This window comes from Stegodyphus dumicola, chromosome 4 (genome assembly GCF_044657685.1).
Source record: "Stegodyphus dumicola isolate Sdum_Otavi_A_Nest chromosome 4, ASM4465768v1".
Lineage (NCBI taxonomy): Eukaryota > Metazoa > Arthropoda > Arachnida > Araneae > Eresidae > Stegodyphus > Stegodyphus dumicola.
The window spans coordinates 4,644,125-4,668,175 of NC_140771.1; the positions used below are offsets into that span (position 1 = coordinate 4,644,125).

The 24,051-nt window shown below is 32.5% G+C and overlaps 1 protein-coding gene across 1 annotated transcript; it reads left to right on the forward strand.

Moving 5' to 3' along the window:
• The first annotated feature begins 1,262 nt into the window (after nucleotides 1-1,262).
• Nucleotides 1,263-17,493, forward strand: Miox (Myo-inositol oxygenase). Its single transcript, XM_035371983.2, has 6 exons — nucleotides 1,263-1,393; nucleotides 5,745-6,250; nucleotides 8,412-8,492; nucleotides 9,270-9,692; nucleotides 13,717-13,865; nucleotides 17,010-17,493. The coding sequence occupies exons 2-6, from the start codon at nucleotides 6,113-6,115 to the stop codon at nucleotides 17,116-17,118; spliced, it is 900 nt and encodes a 299-aa protein (XP_035227874.2). The 5' UTR covers nucleotides 1,263-1,393; nucleotides 5,745-6,112; the 3' UTR covers nucleotides 17,119-17,493.
• The last annotated feature ends 6,558 nt before the right edge of the window (nucleotides 17,494-24,051 follow it).

Sequence of the window (24,051 nt, forward strand, 5' to 3'; positions counted from 1 at the left end):
AGATGCGTTTTATAAGCCAAAATGTTTTCTTTTAAAGACAGAACTGTAAAATCTATCTTAAACAGCTCACATCTTCGGCTCTTCTCATTTGTTGAAAGTAGAGTAACTTAATCAGATTCTACAAGGTTCATTCCAAATAGCTAATACACATGTTTTGGGGGGTTGGAGTTATGTATTCAGTGAGATAAGTAATTTAGCAGAGCGCTCCAAAAAACATCCAACTCTGATGGTATGTCTTTTCTATTTAACCCTGATGTCTTTCGCAGGTGTGTGGGTTTAGGTTAGTTAGGTTATTTAATTACGGCAAAGCCTCTAGGGCTATCTGCCTAAGGGGAAGGGATGCCTCCGTGGAGGACTTCCTATGGGAAACTAGCTCGTATACACGTTAGACATGGGGAAAACCACAAAAACACCCATCAGCCAGCCCGTTCGCGGGATTCGAACCTCAGACCGAACGACCAATATTCAGCGACTTTACCGCTCGGTCGCTGGTGGGCCAGGTGTGTGGGGAGTTCACTTTCTAGGTGAAACTGGCCCACCAGCGGCCGAGCGGTAAAGTCGCTGAACACTGGTAGTTCGGTTCGAGGTTCGAATCCCGCGAACGGGTTGGCTGCATGGGCGTTTTCGTGGTTTTCCCCATGTGTAACGTGTATACGAGCCAGTTTCCCTTAGAAATTCCTCCACGAAGGCCTCCCTCCCCTTAGGCAGATAGCCCTCGAGGCTTTGCCATAATCACACATACATACATACATACTAAGTGAAACTGAAGATTGATGAAAATTACAAAATCATTCTATAACTTTATCCTCAGTTAAGAAATAAAGCCCATAACTTTATTAAGGATATTTAATAGTCTTATATACACTATTATTTGTGATCTTTTGTCTAAAATAAGTAGCAATGGCTATTAGAAAATCCAGCGTTTTCAGAAATAATTTAACAAAGATAAAATTGCGCTCACTCGCTTTTGACATGCATTACACGATGCAGATTTTGCCTAGCTTGATTTCAAAGATCATATTTCTAAAATTTTGCACTTCTGTGTGCTTTGAAATCCAAAAAGATAAGCATTGGTCATGTTGATTAAATTAAAAAATTTCCAAGCATTTTAACAGCCGCAAAAAAATATTTGCAATATTTTTATGATCTTTAGACTTAAGCTATCTTGTTGCTTTTAATTTTTATGTATATACCATTCGGCCGTTTGGGAGAACTTTTAATTGATTTATAGTTTAATGCTAATTTAAAGTTGAAATGAAGTGATTTTTACAACTGCTCGCTCACTCAGTTTGTTGTCGCAGTGTGTGGAAGCACTTCGACATTATTTTGCTAGTGGAAATGAGTAGTTTTCTGATTTTTTTGGATTGCTCGATTATAGTACGCACGGATGGAGGTAAGTTAAAGACTTAGACCGGAAATTGCCCATAATGTATGTATACTCTTCCGTGTTATACGTTCCTTTATAATTGTTTTATAAAACCAGGGTTGTTAATTAAAAGCAACATATTTTTAAGTTTGATAAATCTAGGGTTAGAAAAGCATTTAAATTAAAAATGTAAAGAATTTTTTCCCCAACATTTTTATCGGTTTTCGTATCAAAAAATGATCAGGTCTGTTAAATTGTCTGAAATTGATAAAAACAGTTTGATGAGTTTTCTTATATCATATTTATTTCCAAATATAATGTTGAGTACGCTGATAAATGTATTTAAATAGAATTGGTTGAAATCCAAGCTTCTTTTAAGTTTAAGAATGAGGTCATTGTATCGCCTTTACTGAAAATTTTTTATAATAGCTATTATGTTAAGAAGACTTTTCAATAATTCGTAACAACTATCACTGTTATGTAATGTGCCTTAAAATTTCTTATTTTCTTTTAATTTTATTAATGTGAACCTAGCTGTAAAAGATAGAAAACAGATATTGGGAAATAACGTTATAACTAATAAATTTCTGTTTATTTGGGATAAATGTTCAGGAAATGAAAAAAAAAAAGAAATTGCTTTGTTGGAACAAAATACCGTTTATATGGAATGAGCTATATAAAAGAGGCTTTTGGCATTTTAGATTTGGATTTCTTAAATGACAAAAATTAAAAGCATAGCATTGAAAACTTATTTAAAGAGATATTTGAAAAATCCTTTTTTGAACTAAGCTTATCATCGGCCAAGCAACAAAGTCGCTGAACACTGGTAGTTCGACCCGGACTCAAAATCCTGTGAACGATTAGGTTAATGGGCGTTTTCGTGGCTTTGCCCATGTAACCCAAACTTAATTTTTTTAATACCGGGACTGTTTGTAAAACAGCCAGCTGAATTTATTTCCTGTCAGTTGCCTTGCATCCTTGTCTGGGATCTGGCTTAATGATTCCCAAAAATTCATTATCTATAGAGCAGGAAGTTGCATATGAAAAACGAGGAGCTGAAGTAAAGAAATGGTGACTAACTGTTCAAATTTCAGCGAATGACTTTCAAGATTAACATATTAGTCATTCAACAGATATCCTTTAGCAAGGTATTGAAAGCAATCCATTACCTGTGTTAAGAAACCTTGTGGCTTTGTTCGCTCTCAAATAAAGCCGCTTTACTAAGTGCATTGTATAAATGCTTCAAGGAAGATCCTTGCGGATATCCGAAACAGGCATGCGCTACTTTGAACATAAATGTTAAAACCAGGGCTGTTTTAAGAGAGATGAATTGAAATATCTTATGAACAACACACACGATGTGTTTAAAACTCATTACATGTTTCGATACGGAGGAGATTAATTTAATGTGAAAAGTGATTATGAAACTCCTATTTTGCGTGTCTTTGCGTAGTAACTCAACGAATAAAATTCTTTAAAATGCTAAGTTCATTTTTTGAATTTTCTTGAACTTTAAAATCATGCATCTATTGAACCGCTGAATTGTGCCCAAACGTTGTCAAGATGCATCAGTTAATGAGTATAAAATTTATAAATTTATTATTACTCCCTAACAAGAGGCGCTTAATATTAGGCTAACTGCTGCTTTTACTTAGAATGGCATAATTGCATTAAAATGTAATCAGATAAAAGTCTGAGGAAATGTTATGACATTTTTCGTACGCATCGTTAAGCGATCAGTTTCAAGAAAATGAAACTTACTTCAGTTGTTTGAAAAATTTCAACGTTCATTGAAAATTATCAGTTTCAGTATGTACATTAAGAAATAGGAAGATATTTGCTTTATCATGTAATGTAATAACTTTCATTATTTTTAAAAAAGTTCACTTTCTGTAAATTTTAAAATTTATATTGCATTTCATAAAAAAAGGTAGCAAACATATGGCCATTTTTAAAAATTAAATATTAGTTTATATTTTTTAAATATACTAACATTAGATATAAGTAAGACAACTTCGTAATTTTTCTGTAGCATGATTAATGAATAATAACAGAAAATACTTTTTAGGCCTAATAAATCATAAAGTATCTTAATTGTCGGTTATAAAGTATTTTCTGTTCTAATTGCTCGAAATATAATTATAAATTATTATTAATACATCCTATTTGCACTTGATTACGAGTAATTATAGCTTAATTTAATTCTAAGGAAAGGACGCGAAGAAATAAGACTACAGAGAAATCTAATTACAAATTCATACATCACATGAAAAATCAATTTACTTCTGTTTCCATCAATTACCAAAAACTTAACAAATCCCGCGAACTGGCTGGCTGCATGGGTGTTTTCGTCGTTTTCCCCATGTGTAACGTGTATACGAGCCAGTTTACCTTAGAAAGTCCTCCACGAAGGCATCCCTCCCCTTAGGCAGATAGCCCTAGTGTGCTTTGCCATAATTAAATACACCACCAAAAACTTAACAAATTATTTTGTTGTTACCATTGACTGGTAAATAGAAACCAGAAAACATTTAATATCGGTTGAATTCTTGAAGACAAAACAATTTGATTTTCGGTAATAATTGGTAGATTGATTATATAAAAATTTGATTCAACAATGAACAATTTGATTCTCTTGCATAATACATTAATTTTTCTTTAGTATTCTTTTCAGAAATGCATTTTCCTAAAATAAACGGTTCTCGAATTTTCCTTTTAGTTCAAAAGGAATTTCGAAGCACTTCGTTAACATATCCATTACATAATCTGATTAATAATTTATCCCACAGTATATTAGTTCAAATGAATTTCTTATGCAGAATAATTCTGGCATTAGAAATCCCACTTAAATATTTGTTATAAGCAAAGATTTTGGAGATGAAAAAATATTTTTCAGAGTATACTTTTGTTGATTAACAAGAAATGTATTAATAGCACACCGTGAAAAACAAATTTTTTAAATAATTTTTTTAGCGGGAAAAGAGGAGTAAAACAAATGATAACCAGTTTCTCTTTTTTGAAAATAAATGCTAATGTTTATTATACCGAATTCTTTTAACTGCTGCCATTTTAGCAAAAAGAAATTGACAACGCGAAGAGTTTGACAGATGACTTTTGAGTATTGCGAAAGATATCGCCATAAAAGTATAATTCAGTACAAGTCTTAAAATTTGTCTTATTTCGACCATTTTCACAATTAATAACCTATAATGTAAACTAACTTTACAATAATTCTGCCTTACTTTCGCACTAGATCCCATTTACAATTAAGTTTCTCATTTCAGAAAAAAAACTTACTGTTAAGTGCAATATTCATAAATCTAAAATTAATAGTTTTATTCTACAAAAACTTTGCGTAATTCGCAATAGCCTTCTGTGTCGTACTTTTGATAACTTTACAATTTACTTATTATTTATATTTAGATGAAATATAAAATGGTTACGTAAATATTCAGTTCTATTTAAAATAATGCATAGCTAAATAGCACTATTCTCAATGGCAATCATATTACTTTACCTCTGCAACAGTTTTTCCTCTCGCAGTATGAAAGCCTGCTCTTCCATCAAAAAAATGTAATTCAAATGAAAGATTTTGCTAACGGTTAGAAAATAGTTTCTTAAAATTCAAGATTCTTAATGAGAAATATCTTGAAAAATGCTTTTTGCAGTATTTTTGTTACCAACAGTTTTCAGGAGATATCTAATAGAAAATTTGAATTACTTAACTGCAACACATTATTCATTGCTAATGTAGCTACAGATTTAATTGAAAGATTGACCTGATGTATAATAATGTTAATCTAGTATACAAAATATAACTGGGTGATATTTTGTATACCTTTTCCAAGTGCCAAAAGGTACTTTTGTTGAAAGAATTTAATTTCTTTGGAAGTTTAGATACTAACGTTTGCGTGTTGAAACGCACAATTTCAGAGGTTATTATTGTGGTTCATTTTTAAATCACAGATCCAATTCAAGAGATTTTCCAAAACGACTGGCAAGAAAATTAGATGAATAAACCTAAAATATTTTCTAAGCAAATTTATTTTAAATACATAGTGACTTATTTTGTTTCACAACTTATGATTATTCACTGCAGACAAGCATTGAAAATATATTTTATAACATATTTTCTGCAAGAAAGGGTTTTGCTATGGTAAATATTTCAGAAATAATTTGTTAAAGTTACTATATTAACAAGCTTAACAGTTCAGCAATGCCATTTAATAATTAAATTAAAATTAAGTTATATTAGAAACTTGCTGCATTTCTTGTTTTATATTAGGGTTCAGTTTAATTAGAGACATTATATTGAAATCTCATTTTAGACCTTACTTAGCATCTACGTAAATCGGTATTTTTATTTCCGTGTTTGAAGGAAGCTGAATGACGCATTCCTTGGAGACTCTCGTATGGTCTGAACGTCCTAGATGCAAAGCACGAAATGGGAAGATTTTTCTCTGGGGAATTCCTTGCCTTCGTGCTATCAGTAGATAACCTATCTCGCCAGCCATCTTCCAATAGACAGCTGGAGGTGTGTACATTTTAGCCAATTAGGGGCAAGATTTTGCGCACGAAATCGGCAGAATTTTGAACTGTGAACGGACTTGGTGTTCCAAAGAAAATTTTATTTTGATTGAAGCCACATGTATAAAAGCAGCCGTGATTCTAAAGCACCCCATAACAAATCCAAGTAACCAAGTCTCCGCGAAGCACCTCACAGCAGAAGCATCCTAAAGAAACATCATGACTACCGCAGTTGCCTATCGTAGCTTTGACGAACATCAAGAAGTCGAGGATACCATCCCCATGCTAGATCCATCCGAACTCTACCGTCCAGAAAAGAAGAAAATAGAAGACTTCAGGCTCTATTCTGAAGATAAAGTAAGTGTAAAGATTTTTTTTTTTCACTTTAATAGTCTTGGGTATGTTTAATATAAAGTTTTATATGCAAATTCTAAGTTGTGCTCGAAAATTAAACTAAATTCTTTTTACATCTTATGAAGTGAAAATTTTCGGTACTACTGGGTTTCGATGGTCGTAAAAAATCGCCAAACTATTGTTGATGGCAATGCTGCCAAAAATAATTGCGGCAACCCTAATAATTATTGCGGCAAGAAAGGAATTATAATAGTAAATAACCATCTAAGATTGATGTTTTAATTTAGATGAAAGGTTAATTTCATATAATACTTTTTTATTATTATAATTTATATGACTGAATGGAAGCATAAGGGTAAACAACTATTTCAGATCATTATTATAATTTGTATAAAAATTGCTAAACATAACTGAATGGATACCTGCACCGCTATTTCGCTACCGACTTACCGCTAAAGCATAATTTCATCTTGTTGGTTGTTCAAACGTAATTTTCTATAATGAATGATTCCTTTTCTTTGAAAATGTTCTCGGTAAAGTGCAGAATCGCTCACTTATTTGTTCGCCGCTTTTTACAAGGGTAAAAACAATTGGATTTTTGTCAATTTTTTTTTTTAACTTTTTAAGTGAAAATAGGTCGATGTGTACATAGATAAAGCCAAGGGTGTGCGCAGTACCATTTTTGTGAGATTTTTTTAAAAATGAAAATAGGTCGATGTGCACAAGGATACCGAATATGTGCAATTCTTAAAAACGCGTCAAACAGTGGGAGATTCTGCACTTTAATCCAAAATTCTATTGCCGATTTTTCGTCATGGTCAATTCTCAAATTGTTAAATCCATAGGATATTAAAAAAGGATTTAAAATCAAAAAAAGGATTTAAAAATTAAACTAGTATTTCAATGGCGTCTTAAGAAATATAGAACTATATAAACATACGCAATCTGAAATCAGCGTGTACGCTAGATTTGGCGCTTTTGCGCATACATTTTCGCTGCAATTTTTTACGGTCCTCAAAACGGAATTATACCACATTTTCTTAAGAAGTGTGTCGGATTTGCTGAAATCCTATTAATTGTAATTCTCAAAACAGTTCGGAATTGTAGAAGACTGTACTCTTCCGTTTTGCCGGCGCAAGCGATAAAGTCGCCAGTAATGGTGCAATCGATGCCAAACGAAATATCCTTGCTGGTAACCTTTTACTTTAGTTTTTACATTTTGAAAACAAGTCGTAGCCATTTCTTACCAGATTAATTGTTCCTTTCAATACTAGCATACAATTACATAGAAGTTTTACCGGATGGTTCAATTTTATGCCGTAAGGGCTTTCGCGGTATATGTCAATTAGGATGCAATCACACCACTCACCCGAAGACGAAAATATAGAAAAAGCTAAGTCAAGAGATAAATTTATCCATTCTAACAAGAATGCTCTAGCGAATTAAAGCACTGCGGTTTTATGTAATTTCTGAGTAAGCTATTCGTAGGAACTGAAATAATTCTTACGTTTAAACTTGTATTCCAAATTAAGATTTAACTTGAAATTAATGTAGATAATTACTGAGAGAATTATATTTTTGTAGCGTAGTTTACGTTGGGGTCACGTGATATGAATCGGCTAATCAGGATGTTATACGATGAAGCATAGTATATTCTTAATGTCTTTTCACAAATTTATTGGCCTTTTTTACAAAATTTTAAGCGACATTAAAATGGTTATACCTTTAAAATAAAAAATTCTTAGAACTAACATTTGTCAACACTTTTTATGTGTATACTGTGGGTTTTCGCCAATAAAGTCTACTTATCGAGATTTGCGCTGGTGAAACGGAAAATTACTGTAGAGTACTTTAAAATATTTAAATAAAAATGGCCTAGAAACTATTCCATTAAAATTTAACAATCTTTAAGTGCAATTCGGAACCTAAGCGTTTCTTTTTATGAAAGTATAACCCGCAGTTTTTTATTAGTTTCTGTACTTTTATAATCTTGCACCTTTTTATGCTTTGAAAGCTTTAAAGTATTTCTTAAACTTGTATTTTGGTTTTAAATGGAATAAAAATTAAAGTTTTAATGCTTGGGCTATGAACATTTAGTTTTACGTGACTTCTTCCTAATAGGTTTGTTATTTTTATGTAGTAAATTTTGTTTTATTTGATTTAGGAGGATCCAATACAAGCAAGAGTACGTGAAACATACCTCAACATGCATACTTACCAAACTGTAGACTTTGTTTTATCTAAGGTAAAATCTAATTTTAATTTATTTTGCTTTTATAAATTTATATTACAGCTTTTATTCTTACACTTCAAACCAGGACCTTATTTAATTCCACTTCACTTCAACCTGAAACGCTGGTATTTTGGTCCGAGATTCGAATCCCGGTCTAATGGTTACATGGGCGATTTCGTAGTTATCCTCATGTATAACGTGCATACGAGCTAGTATCCCTTAGAAAGGCCTCCATAAAGGCATCCCTTCCCTTAGGCAGATAGCCCTCAAGTACTTTGTTATATAATTAAGTAAACCAAAGCTTATTCAATTTCTGTACTTATTGATAGCAACTTTGCTGCTTCATCTTGTGGTTAAAACTTACTCGTGTTGGTGAAATTTTACTACTAACTACTATTGCTAAACTTTAATAAATTACGCTTTGAGCTTTACAATCGTATTAAATTTATTTAAAGTTTTTTAAATAAACTGTCAAGAAATATTACTTATTTTAGAAAGTAATCCTTGAGTGATCTTCACTATATTAGCGAAGTTTAAACTTTGATTTTCATACCAACTGAAAACAGCATTTCCTGAAACAAGAATATATTAATCACCACTTTCAGGAATAAATTATTATTTATGTGTAATATAATTTTATTTAACAATAAGTATGTTTAATATATTTCCTCGTGTATAACGAGGATACAAGCCAGTTTTCCTTAAAAGTATTCCTTTGTTACAATCAAATACATAATGAATAAAAATGGCGCTAAAAACCCAAGTTACGAAATTATCTTTTTAATTTAGATGGCATACTGGTCTAAATTCGACAAGGCTCGTATGACTGCAATGGAAGCTCTTGAGAAACTGAACTGCTTGATCGATGAAAGTGATCCTGACGTAGACATTCCGAACATCGTCCATGCTTTCCAAACTGCAGAACGCATTCGCAAGGCTCATCCTACTCTCGACTGGTTCCATCTCACAGGTCTGATACATGACCTTGGTAAAGTAATGGCACTCTATGGAGAACCTCAGTGGTGCGTGGTTGGAGACACTTTTCCAGTAGGATGTGAATTTGCTCCTTCTATTGTCTACAGGAGGACAAGTTTCGCAACGAATCCCGATCTCTACAATGCAAAGTACAACACTCGCCTCGGCATGTACACTGAGAACTGCGGTCTGGAAAATGTCATGATGTCATGGGGCCATGATGAATATATGTACAGGGTAAGGATGTTCTTCATTTTATTTTAAGCTTTGGGCATTAGTATATTATTCCAAACGATAATACATAATGTTAAATTATAAAATTTCTGCACACATCGGGGATTCGTTTGGCGATAAAATTGAGAATTGTTAATATAAAATTTAATGACTGAGAAAAATAATAAGTCTAAGTATTCGATAACCATTTTACCTCATTATATAAATGTTCGAAAATTTTTAAAATGTTTTATTATCTATGTAATTAAAAGTCGGCATTTTGAAAACTTCAAAAGAGTTCATGAATTTTTTCAAAAATTATATTTTAAAAATTTTGATGCTGCAGAGTAAACACATAAGGAGTAAAAATTACTGAGTACCTTAATTCTGCTCATGGAAAAGTTTCGTATGCTGTCTATGTAGTTGAAAAATCATTTATCTCCTATGACAATAAGGCATTTTGTTCAGCTTTCGCTAAGCATTGAAGCTAATGTATTGATAATAAAATTACACTTTAGACGAATTTTCTTTCAGCAATTCAATTAATTTTATTCCAATTTACACTCACGTTGATTTAAGCACATACACGTTGTGTAAATATATATAATATTCTTAAATATTACTCTTTATTCCATAATTCAATTATAAGTTCTAATGTAAAATATATAACTGCATTAGGAAATACTTCTTAATAAACTGAATATTCTCTTTTCTATGCGTTGATATATAAGCACTTTAAAAGAGTTTAATGATTCGGTTTATTGATTTTATGTTAAATTAAATATAATAATTTCTTAAAGAATAACTATTTTCATAGTTAAAGATTTTAATAAATTACGCTGTTTAAGGAAAACTTAGTTACTCCATGACAATAACATCCAAACAGTGCCATATTTGCGTATAAGCTGAACAAGCTATAGCTTAGAGCCCCCCCTTTCTTGGGCCCCCTCTGAAAATTTGTAACATATCGCATATAAAAGAATTGACTCGTATTCCCCATAAAGGGCCCCATATCTCAAATAGCTTAGGAGCTCATGAAATCTAAATCCGGTCATGCATCTAAATGATATAAATCAGTATATATAGTATTAGCGGAAGTACCTGATGGCAGTTAAGTTAAATTGATGAGTTCCTATGAGTAACTACACAAAATTTCAAGTCAATCGGATGTATAGTTTCGGAGATCTCATGATGAGTAAGTGGTATTTCTCTTATGTACTCGTATGTAGACGAGCGGAAGTACCCGATGCCAGTTAAGTTAAACTGTGAGTAATACATCTAACAACAGAGAGAACGATACCACTGTAATCCTTCTCTAATAACGATGCAAAAAAACACGACTTTTCAGTCTGATATACATTTTTTCAGTCTTAATGCGATATGGAACTCGCATAAAAAAATTTCGATAGGAAAAATAAACTAATTCTCTCTCTCTCATTATATCAGCAACAATGGCACGCAGTTTTTAGTGGTTTTCGTCTTTCTAATAAAACAATCGTTAAAGATAAAGTTTCTTCCAGTATTTCACCTATATTCAATTATAGTCGATTAAATGTGGCAAAAAATTTATCATAATTGATCAGAAATTAATGTGAACAAACACACATTCTTCTTTATATGTATAGATTTTATAAAATTTACAAATTTTTGATTAACAAACTCTACGATCTGAAAGCGAGCAGTAGCAACACTTTTCGAAATAAAGCATTTTTATCTCCAGCGCGCGACACTGTTGCCACTCGGAAAAATGTGTGTGAAAATTAGCGCTTTCAGAGTTTTTAATTAATATTTCGGCTGAATAAAGTCCTACGAAAATCGGAACAGCCGAAATTGCTTCTCACGCACTTTTGGAACCTGGATTAATGTATTTAACATTTGGCAGCGCTTTTTTATTTCATCGTAAAACTTAGAGAAATTTTTTATTAACAAACTGTAGAATTTGAGAGCGAGCAGTGGCAATAAGTTTCGAAGTTAAACAGATTTTCATCTCCAGCTTGCGAGACTGTTGCCGCTATGAAAAATGAGAGCGAAAATTATCGTTTTTCCGAGTTTTTAAGTAATATACAGTGTCTCACAAAAGTGATGGGACACTTGTGCTTTACAAAAGGAAACTGTAGTAAAATAAATTTAAAAAACATGTAAAAAATTTTTGTGGGTGTGTTTCCCCACTTAAATTTAGTTACAATTATTACATAACATACATTTTCTCAAAATATTAAAATATTAATTTAATAAAAATACAATTGTTTAGAACGGAGCAAAAAATGGCTCACATAAGTGATGGGACACTTACTTTTCCATCAAATATTTTTCCAAAAATTTTACTTTTTAAAAGGTTTTAATATTTTGTTGGATTTACTTTTAAAATATGATTTAATCTTCTTAGGATGGATTCGACTTATTTTTCCAGATTTCTGGAGTGGTTTTACCCCATTCTTCTTGAAGCACCAATTTTAATTGTTGTTTTGAAGAAATGGTGTGCTTGCGAATTCTTGATTCCAATTCTTGCCAAATATTCTCTATGGGATTTAAGTCTGGAGATTGAGGTGGTGTTTTTATTATTTCAGGACAGTTATACAGCAGTCTGAGTCTAACGTTCAAACCAGTGTGCGTGGGGTCATTGTCCTGGTAGAATTTAAAATCGTTATGAAGGTTCAATTTTCGCTTTGAAGATTTCAAATTTTGATTTAAAATGTCAATATACTTGTACTGATCCATTATACTGTCAATGAAAACAAGAGTACCAACTCCAGCGAACGATATACACCCCCCATACAATAACTCCTCCTCCACCATGTTTTCCTGTTGGCACCAAGTTCTGTTTTCGAAATTCTTCCCTGGGTTTTCTCCACACCAAGATTCTACCGTCAGAACCAAATATATTAAATTTACTCTCATCAGCAAATATAACTTCATTCTAGTAATCAGAATTTTTATTTATGTTGGATTTTGCGAAAGCCAGTCTGAGTTTTCTATTCCTTTCACTTACGAAGAATTTTTTTCCTGGCTGCTCTACCGTGATATCCAGCAGATCGAATTACTCTTCTAATAGTGTCAGGATTAGCAATTACTCCATATAATGCTTGTAAATCAGCAGCAACTTTAGGAGCACTCATTCTTGGATTTTTGTTTAATATTTCGAACAATAATTCGCTTTATTCCATTGGATAGCTTTGATGGTCGGCCAGGTCTTCTTTTATCCTGAATCATATGATTCTTTTTATATCGTTTAATGATATTAAAAACTGTTGAATGACTCAAGTTAACTGTTTCAGCAGTTTCTCTAATAGATTTTCCACATTCAATAGCAAATTAATAACTAATTTTCGAATTTCAGGAAAAGTTTCTTTTCGTTTAGCATTCATGGCTGCACAGAGCTAAAAAACACAAAAATTTCAAAAAGAACTGGAAATACTGCAGACGATTTTATAAATTATTGCCAATATCTCTTGAGTAAAAATAAAAAACCCCAAAAATATTTTTATTGTAGTACGTAGTAGTATCTAATGGTGTCCCATCATTTATGTGAGCCATTTTTTGCTCCGTTCTAAACAATTGTATTTTTATTAAATTAATATTTTAATATTTTGAGAAAATATATGTTACGTAATAATCTTTACTAAATTTAAGTATGAAACACACCCACAAAAAATTTTTACATCTTTTTTTAATTAATTTTATTACAGTTTCCTTTTGTAAAGCACAAGTGTCCCATCACTTTTGTGAGACACTGTATCTGATTTTAGCTATTCCTTTTTCCCTGGGGAAAAAGTGGACGTTGACCTATTCCAGAACCCAGAAAAGAATTGTAGAAAGTTTGACGACGATAGCTATAGCAGTGACTGAATTATTAGAGGACAAACACCCAAGCTTTCTTCTTTATAAGATATATATATAGATAAATAAAAATGCGTCTTATATCTGAAATCTGTTAATATTTTTCACGCTTAATATTTGCATTTTCTAAGTTTGATTTTTACAGGAAATTCATGAAAATATAGCTCTAGAAATGGCTTTCGGTAATTAAACTATTTTTCGTATATTGCAGGTTCTGAAGCACAACAATAGCAAATTGCCTGAGGAAGCGTTGTACATGATTAGGTTCCACTCCTTTTACCCATGGCACACTGGTGGCGACTACGAGTATCTCACAAGCAACAAAGATGTGGAAATGATGAAATGGGTGCGAGAATTTAAGTAAGTTTGATTTTATATACGCATAGATTTTAAAATAATTGCATAACCCATGCAATATTTCAAAGATTAATATTTTAGTACGTTAATATGAAAGTTTTAGATCCATTACGATTCATAATTTCTTCGCAAAGAAGCATAGAATTCCGGTTATAATTAAACTACTTGAAAACAAAACTAAGACAGCCTGGGAAGTTGGACAAAGCATATATTTTAGGGAACCTTTACCGCTATTTTGACTTTCACGAGGATAAACAGGGTAGAGAAGAATTGTATAGAATGATTTAGAGGCCTAGGTGGTAATTGGGTCATTGCTAAGCTGACTTTTGTTGAAACTGAACGTCATTTGCGACCGAATTTATGATTTTAATATTAAATAGTGGCATTTACATTTTTATTCAAATCAAAATCTGAAATCCAGTTTCTTTATGAAAGAAATGGAACTGTTCCTAATAGTATACAACCAAAATAAAAAATTAAAAAAAAAAAAATGCGAAACAAACTTCAGCTATAGAATTATGAGACCTTGAAGTAACTTATCAAATAAGATTATAATAAAGTTCTCACTAAAAATACTATCAAAATTACATGATTTCAACTCCCTTTCTCCGGAGATATTAAATGCGAAATTTCAAATATTAGAACTTCTATAAAACCTGAAACTATTGCTTTTGAATTAATTCTTTACCAACGTAAATTTTATGTTTTAGAGGATCAGTATCCGAAATCTTGGTGAAATAAGCAATATTTGTACACTTTTAATTAATGATATTTCTGATAATTTTGCTCATATGAAAAAACTTGTTTTGTCTAATTCGGTTAAACAAAGGATTGTTCTCGCTGAGCTATTTTTAGAGTTAAAACAAAACTTCTATTTCGTATATTTTAAATTAAGACTGTAGTAGATGAACTTGTTGTTCATTCATTTGAACTTAACTGATTTATTTTTTAAATTAACTTTAGGCCTATGACCAACCATTCAAGAGTCACTTATTCGAGTAGATTTTTGAAACGTTCATGTAGTTTAACGAGTGTTTCGAAGTTTTAATACTTTTACCTTTATTTACAAGTGATGTTTCAGAATAGGAATGAAATTAATGGTAAATGCTACTTTAAAATAAAGTCTGGAACTACTAGACTAAATTAGATTAAAAATCTATTTATTAAAAAACAAATTAAACTATTACAGTTTTAGCGAACTTTTTATGCGGTCACCAGTTGAGTTGTATGAGTAAATTCACTGAATTCTGTTTACGGCTGAGTTTACCTTGATGTCATGGCTGAGAAGCCTTTCTCAGTGGATTATATGGAATTACTTTCAGAAAGTTCTCCATGAATCTATTTCAACCCAGATAGCATTTGCATACTTTTAAAAAGTCATCTTTTTCTCCCGATTCCATTTTTGCCGTTTAACCGCCAACTTTTACTCCGTTGTGCGTACTAAAGGAAGTATTGTAATCTAGAAAGCCCACCAGCGGCCGAGCGGTAAAATCGCTGAACACTGGTAGTTCGGTCCGAGCTTCGAATCCCGGCGAACGGGCTGGCTGCATAGGCGTTTTCTTGGTTTTCCCCATGTGTAACGTGTATACGAGCTAGTTTTTCTTAGAAAGTCCTTCAGTAAGGCATCTCTTTCCTTAAACAGCCTTCGAAATATCCATTGACTGTTCCCAAATCCATTTGGACGTTTTTCTTTTTTACGTTGCGTCTGTACGTACGGATAGAATAAGCCTCTTTTTCCAAAACTCATTGTAAAAACGGATTCAAAAGGAATAGTTTCATGTCGCCTGTAGGCACGTATCTTGCATATCTCGAAAACGATTAACCGTAGAACGTTTAAATTTTGTATATGGGGCTGGTATAACAACTAGTTGACCACCTCCCTTTTTATTGCAGTCTGCGGTGCCAAACGTGTATATGCATTTATATACACCTACCCCTTTATCTGGCTTTTATTTTTACATCCGTGGATCGTAGCCATATATTTCCGATTACAAGTGTTTTAAATGACGAAAATATTCATGTTTTGGGAATGTCAAATTATTAAACTAATTTTCGACAAAAAAAAAGATTTAAACTTTTAATGCGGTCTTCCGGTTCCTATACCTGCATTTGGTAAAGTTTTATACGCGTTATGAAAAAAATAAATAAATAAAATTATAAGTTTAACTCCCTTACGACAAACTCACCGGGATGTATATTTTCAAAACTTTAGTTTTTGATGCCATTTTCAACTTCCCTTAAGGGATTACTTAACTTGGAATAATTCGATGAAATAAGTTTAAATGAAACGCAGTATAAAATGTGCATAATTTAATAGGCTGCACAGGGAAGTTGTATGGTGTTCATATCGGATTTTTTAATCGCATTTTATCTCACAAATAGATTGTTTTTAGGCACAAATTAAGTATTTTTACCAAGAGGGAGCCCACCAGCGGCCGAGCGGTAAAGTCGCTGAACACTGGTAGTTCGGTCCGAGGTTCGAATCCCGCGAACGGGCTAGCTGCATGGGCCTTTTCGTGGTTTTCCCCATGTGTGACGTTTATACGAGCCAGTTTCCCTTAGAAAGTCCTCCATGAAAGGCATCCCTCAGGCAGATAGCCCTAGTGTGTGCTTTGTCATAATTAAATACACCATTTTACTAAGAGCGTCAATTATCGTTATCAGTCGTATATATCTTTAATTCCTGTAGGGGAAATATGGCAAATAAGAATTATCACCCCCTTCCCCAGTTATACACAAATATTCTTTACGGAATTCAACACTGAATTCTTCGCCATGTATTCCTAACGTTTTAACCATTAGCATTAATTCCTAACGCTTTGATTCCTAACGTTAGATTTCGTATCGCAGATGGTCAAATGTAAGCAAATAATGTTTCTAGTTTGGTGCACGTGAGAAATTCCCAAACGATATCAAGATGTAACATTTGAAATATTTTGTCAAATTTCTTGGAAGTTTAAAAACTTTCTTCCGGTAAATATTTATCCGGGTGTGTTCATATTTAAACTTTAAGAAATCAGATTAATGCTTTCTATTCTTTGTGAAATGTGTTGGGTATTAAATACATGTAAATGTCTTTATCGCCCTATTTACATTGTTAAAATTTTACGACTTAAAAATAGCTAAAATGTTTTCTTTCCTTTGCAGTAAATTTGACTTGTATTCTAAATCTCACGAAGTTCCTGACATTGAAGCACTAATGCCTTATTATCAGTCCCTGATTGACAAATACATTCCTGGAGTTTTGGAGTGGTGAACCTGATTAATCGAAGGAGGAATATCTGAGAACCAGAAACAGCACAGTACTTCATATGGTGCTTATCATAAGCTACGTTATGGCTGTTAACATAAAACTTTAATAGGCTCCTTATCTGTATATGACAGATCACAAACTTATATAGATTTTATTTGCTATGGACATTGCTGATATAGAGCAATTTGAACGCGATGCATCATAATGATGCACAGTTTTTTCTCTATATTGGAGATTTTAGGTATGAATGGAAGTCATGTTTTTCACTATCATTTGTTTTCAGTTATGTATGGATGTAATTTATCTTTATATTATGTTTCGTATGTTAATACGAAGTATGGATGAGTTATGTAAAATAAAATGTTTTTATTATATTCATTTCTTAACCTTTTATGATAATCATAGTAAATAAGAAATACTCAGAAGTGTTATTTAGTGTTATTTATTGACAATTTATTTTCATAGGATGTTCATTTTTCACACGATTTTCTCCTACATTCAAAATTTAGAGTATGATTCAGGCAAAAAAAAAAAAAAATGTAAATATTTGCTAAAATATTGAATTCCATGTAAATTATGCTTAATTTTCACTTTACTTTAAGAATGTCAACAATTGAACTGTAATTTTACTGAAAACTAAGTTTAAAAATAATCATACGTAAATATACAAAAGTTGATTAGTTTAAAACCAAATGCTTGAAAGATCCAGATTTCCTTATTTAGAATTAATGAGGCTCTCTTCAAGAAAAAGCTTTTAAATTTTAATGAGATAAACATAATTTGCCTAACACATTTGCAATTAAATATATGAGTTATTTAAGTACTAATAAGAAAAAATTTAAAATTTTTAAGTGACTTTTCTGTCCTATATTGTCGAGGGCATACAGACGCAGAAAGATTATTCTAAGAACAGATATTTTTTAAATTCCTGCTATATTGACATACGGGTTTAATTTCCTGCTATTAGCTCACACTCTCCCTATATCTTGTTCAAATTTTCAATTGTTAATAAAATACTTTTTATTCATCCACTTAAGTTCAAATACATTTGGTACTTTTCAGTTTCGCCAACATACAGTATACACATAAAAAATGTTAACAAATGTTAGTTCTAAGAATTTTTTATTTTGAAGGCATAAATATTTTAATATCGTTTAAAATTTTGTAAAAAGCCAATAAATAAAGACAATAAATTTGTAAAAAGACATTAATTTAAGAATTTACTATGCTTTCATAGTTCAACATACTGAGTCGAAGGTTCGTATCATGGGACCCCAAGTGATCTCATCCCATGTAAACTACGCTACAAAAATCTAATTCTCTCAGTAATTATTTACATTAATACTGAAGAGTATATCTATTCTCCCTTCCAATAAAGACCAAAGAATTCACTCATTTAGGAAGCGTTTTACTGCATTAACATTCAAAACAATTAACATACGGGTTGAGGAATATTGCTGTGCATCCAGTTTTGTAACCAATGCAAAAGTCTGATAAAAGCTTCAACACGTAAGACATGTTCCCTAAGTGAAGATGTGTTGCGCTAAAGTTTTATTACAAAGCAAGATTTTGCATGATAATTGGATGGTATTTTATCGAACATGGGCAAATATAGTATAATTTATTCCTGCACACCAGGAAAAGTTCTAATCGTTTTCACAATTTCCAGTGGTGAACTTCCTGAAAGCAGCCTCATCACATTTAAACTTGCATGCTAGAAAGGGCATACGGTCTATAACTTATGAAATTAATTACTTGAAATTGAGTTTTATTGATACTGTTGCTATGTAAATTTTAAAAAATTAAAGTAAGCTTAAATGCCAATAGCGCTGTGTAGCTGTCGAAGTATTAAATTTCCTAAAAAAATTTTAAAAAAAAGTCTGAAATGTTAGATTTTAAATTACGTCCAAAGGGATTTTTTTAACGTTTTGTGCGTTACCTTTATTTATTAAATATCGTGTTCTTTGCCCTTAAACCATAAAATTTAGTTCAAAAGCAATGTCAGAAAATAATTTTAAAATGAGCATATCTTTCGAATTTCCGATACACAGTTCGACGCGCTGGTGATAGTTTTTTTTTTTTTTTTTTTCCCCGCCTCGTAGAGTGTTGCCATTGCTCGCTTATGCAGATTTTTCATTATGTAATTTCCTCAAATATAATGCATGACTCTTAACATTTTGTGGCAACAGTTTGAAAAGTTGAAGCGACATTTATAAGAGTCCGACGCAAAATGCCAAAACGAAAGTAATAGTCCTTACGGACTCAAATCCCTTTGGACTAATAGTAAATGGGGTTTAAAGGGGAAGTCAGTTAATTTTCTAAGTAATGAATCTGGCTATTCTAATTTTAGTTTCCACAACGAAGTTAAACCAAGTGTTGGATAACCTTTTGGCTAGTTTTAGTTTTTGCTAAAACAAATATGCGTATTATTCGTTTGATACGTGTTTCTAATTCAAAAATGAGCTGAGTTTATCATTCCACTTATTTCCTTTAAGTAGTTCTATATTTAACTAGCTGATTGGTTAATGACGACAAAGCACATGGTAGCTTTTGTTAAGGGGAAGATTACCTCTGTGGAACATTTTCTGTGATAAAGTGGCTCATTTTGCGTTATGTATGAGAGGGCCTTGCAGCCGAAATGAACTATCAGCATTTTTTAACTTCAGCCAAAAGTGGGTGAACGTACATTTAAATGAATTGGTACTTACATATTTGAGTACCCATATAAGAGAAGTTTCATTAATTTTTACTGAAAAAAATGGAATGATTTATCCCGAAAATGAATCAATATTTTTTACCTACAATTGTGTATTTCCTCTTTTGTTTTCTGGTGAAAACTTCATGGTGATGACTTCAAAGCAATTATTCCTTTTGTGATTTTGCGGGAAAATGCTGCATTCTTGAACAGCAATGCAATTTCTTCCCTTGCATTCAACTTCTACATGCATATATTTTAAAACTGAGTATAAGAGTTTTAAAAAATTGAGATTCCCTTACATAAACCATTGGGACTTGGAATGCAACGAAGAGAACGCATACAAAAATGTCGACATTGGTTTGATTTATTTAATTACGGCAAAGCACGTGAGGGCTATCTGCCTAAGGAAAGGGATGCCTTTGTGGAGACTTTCTAAGAGAAACTTGCTCGTATATACGTTACACATGGGGAAAAATTTCGAAAAAGCCCATGCAGCCACCTTTTCGCCTAGAATTTAGTCCAGATCGAAACTACCAGAGAAAGCGACTTTACGTCTCCGCGCCTGCCGAGCCCACAGCGACGTTATTTGCTAAAAAGTAAGGAATTACGCAGTGATGTCTGAAGAACTGTTATGGTGTGATGACAGAGCTCAACGTATTATGAAAACCTGAAATTTCTTTTTAAGGGGGTTCAGCCAATACTCAAATATTAATAAATTTTCCTTTTCTTATGTAAATAATTTGACAGATTGAGTTGTTTGCTTATGGCAAAGTTCGAAAGGAGATATGAGAAGGGAGACCTTTCCTGGAGCCTTTTTAAGGAAAAGTGGCTGGTATTTACGTTGCGGATTGGGGAAACCTCATGCAACTCTCTATTTCCATTCTCACGGAAATAACTCAGGCAAACTCCCAGTGTTCGGCAACTTTAATTAATTATGTTATTAGTCAGCTTCTTTTTAATACGAATGTACTATTCTATACTCATACTAGTGACATTTTTCGACTAGGCTTATGGAGGTTCATTGAAAGATTTAGGTATTTTATATAATTATAGCAAACAACACCGGCCCCATCATATGATATCTAAGAACAAACACAGTACCGTATTTTGGCTTTGAAAGTAGAATCGAAAAAGCCCTCAAAACAGTAATAAATTGTAGTACAACACACAGAATCAAAGTTCAAAAGGCACAGATGCTTAAAGGGAATGAGTTAATCTCCCAGGCATGAAGGACTAAATGGCAATATAAACTACTTTGCACACATTTTAGAATACCTAAGAATTCTATTAGACAAAAACTATACTTGGCTTGGAATTTTTGTCTACCAGAAAGCTTTAATATTCTCTCAGTAGGCTAGTAGACAAATACCTAGAACTTGAAAGAAATGCTAATAAAACAATTATATACCAAGGACTTAAGGAGGGCTACCTGGCCCCTACCAATGACTGAATGGTTAAAGAATGTTGAATACTGGTAGTCAGTATTCATCAGAGTTCGTCCTGAGCTCGAACTCGGATGAATAGGCTGACGGCATGGCTAGATGGCTGGTTTTCGTGTTTTTCCTCATGTTTAACGTGAAAACGAGCTAGTTTCTCTTAGAAAGTTTTCCTCGAAATTACCTCTCCCTTAGAAATAGCCGTTATATGCTTTGCCGTGTTTCAATAAACAAACCAAACTGAATAGCTGCTTGGTTTGGATGCTAAACACAACCAAAGTAAATAAGAAATAAATTAAAATTCAGAAAATTGCTTTTTGGAAGGCAACCAGTATATTCTCAACTTCATCCAGGTGGATGTTGGAGTAATGGCATTGCCTCGCAGTATTAGGAATATAGCAGAACAGTTGTAGGTTTTATCACTATACAAAAGTTCCGAAATGCCGCCCTGCTTGAATGGTGTTAAGGAAGCTGTTTGCCACAGCCTTGGATTTAGATTCGTATATTAAAGAAGGCATACATACTTGTAAACGAACAGCGTGTTTGCGGTATAGAGGCACTTATAATAATACCTTATTATATACAAAACTCCTCTCGAGACAACGGTATTACGAGAAGACGGGCGGCAAACTCTCGGATTCGTCCTTGGGAGGTGCTCTCTATCGAAACAGAGACTGAGCAGGGCCATCTCTCACCATAACCAAGGCCTTCATCAACGACAGGCGCAACCTTCAATAATTCTTCATTTTATAATAATAGAGATTGTTTGTCTCATTTTACAATGAATAATTGCATTCTTTTGTGTGGACCTTCATGGTGTAACTGGAAACATGTCCGGTTACCAATAAGGTCTCGGCAAGTTCACAGATGATTTCTCATCAGAAAAATCTGATAATTTTATACCTTTGCATAATTTATCAACCGAATATTTACTGTATCTGTTTATGTTACGTAAATATCATTCATGTTGGATTTTACTTATCGCGTTTAAAGTAGCCACATAATGATGCTTGTAATGTATTATCTATTCATATGGCAACTAATTATATACTTAAATTCTAGGAAAAATATTAATCTGTGTGATCATTTATTCCCACCTAATTAAATGAAATGACTAATTTACACTTTTTTTAAAAATTAGCTTGAATCATCATGGGGCATACCTAATTTCAACCATAGACTATGGTACATACCTAAGCGGAAACGTCGCTGAACACTATTAGTTCGGTTCGACGCTTGAATCCCAGCGAACAGTTGGCTGCATTGACATTTTTCGTGGTTTTCCTCATGTGCAATATGTCTACGAGTCAGTTTCCCTTAAAAAGTCCCCCACGAATGCTTCCCTTTCTTTAGGCAGACAGCCCTCAAATGCTTTGCCATAATGAACATAAACCAAACCAACCATTAACTGAATTGTACGAGAGGTATTTAATTTAAACAAAGGTGGCGTGTCTAAATGGATAATACTTTTAACCCTTTGTTGCATACAAATAATCTAAAGAAGTTAAACGAAAATGTTTGTATTTTTTCTACTTAAAATAACCTTAGTAATAATAAAAAAAATTATTTTATTTAAATTTTATTTTAAATAATTGCTACAGTTTGTTCACTACAGTGGACAGCAGGCATATACATACATGCATACAAATCTCTTCCCAGCGATTTACTGTCATTGCATTTGAAATCATTTCCTGCCTTGTTTGCAATGATCATTACCATCGTTTAAACGGCAAATGTACAACTGACATGTGCATATAGATCCCCCAAAATACCTTCATTTCGTCGATTGTGATTGAATTCATTTTTATACGATTTTGTAATCTGTACCTATTGGATTCACATGTCAAATTTTCTAGAAATTCCTTGCCAAACATAAAATTTCCAGTGGTGTTTTGGCTCGATAAACAGTCCATTTGGGTTTCAATTCACTCTTTTCGGTAGATCTTTATCTACCCACTCCACAATTTTCTCAAACTGATATTTAAAATAAAATATATAAAATGACTAATTATGAATGAAAAATGGCAGTATAAGAAAATGTAAGCAATATTATATAATGCTTACTATGAGAAATTTACGAACTTTGGAAACAGAAGTAGCAGCCATTTTCCAAATAGCAATGCTTTACCTCGTGACGCTATACAACCATCTATGATCGACAGTTGAAAGTTCTAATAATATAGAATGAATAAACACAGGAATGGAATCTGTTAAGGCATTTACAGAAGAATAAACAAATTTAAACTTTCGTCTACTAGAGTGGACATGATGAAACAAAGGCTTAAAACGTATCTGTAAGAATAATGCCAAGATATTTTATTGCTATTCTTATTGTTTAAGTGTTGCAAAATATAAAGATACGCTGGCTGAGAAAGTTTGACTAACAAAAGAAAAATACTTAATTTTCTACATTATTCTGCTGAAATGCAAAGCCATTTTATGATGGATTACAGTTATCATGGGGTAATTACAGTTATCATGTAACCAGAGAGTAATGTAGCTTTCATGGCCTCATGCTTATACCTTTAAAGCAATATTACTGTTAAAGCAAAACTACGTCAAAAATAATTTTATAGTTCAATGACTCGCATATGCACTTCAGTACCTTCGCATAATGTAACTTGGCAAAATTCATCTATTGAAATGCACAACGTTTATTCGTTTTTCATTAAAAGTAAGTCCAAGCAAAGATTACGACATGCCATTTACTTAAGATAACGTTATCTGACTTAGAACAATACAAGGAATACAATTCAGGGAATTCTAAGTTTTTAGGTTTCGTATAAGTATTATTAAATAAAG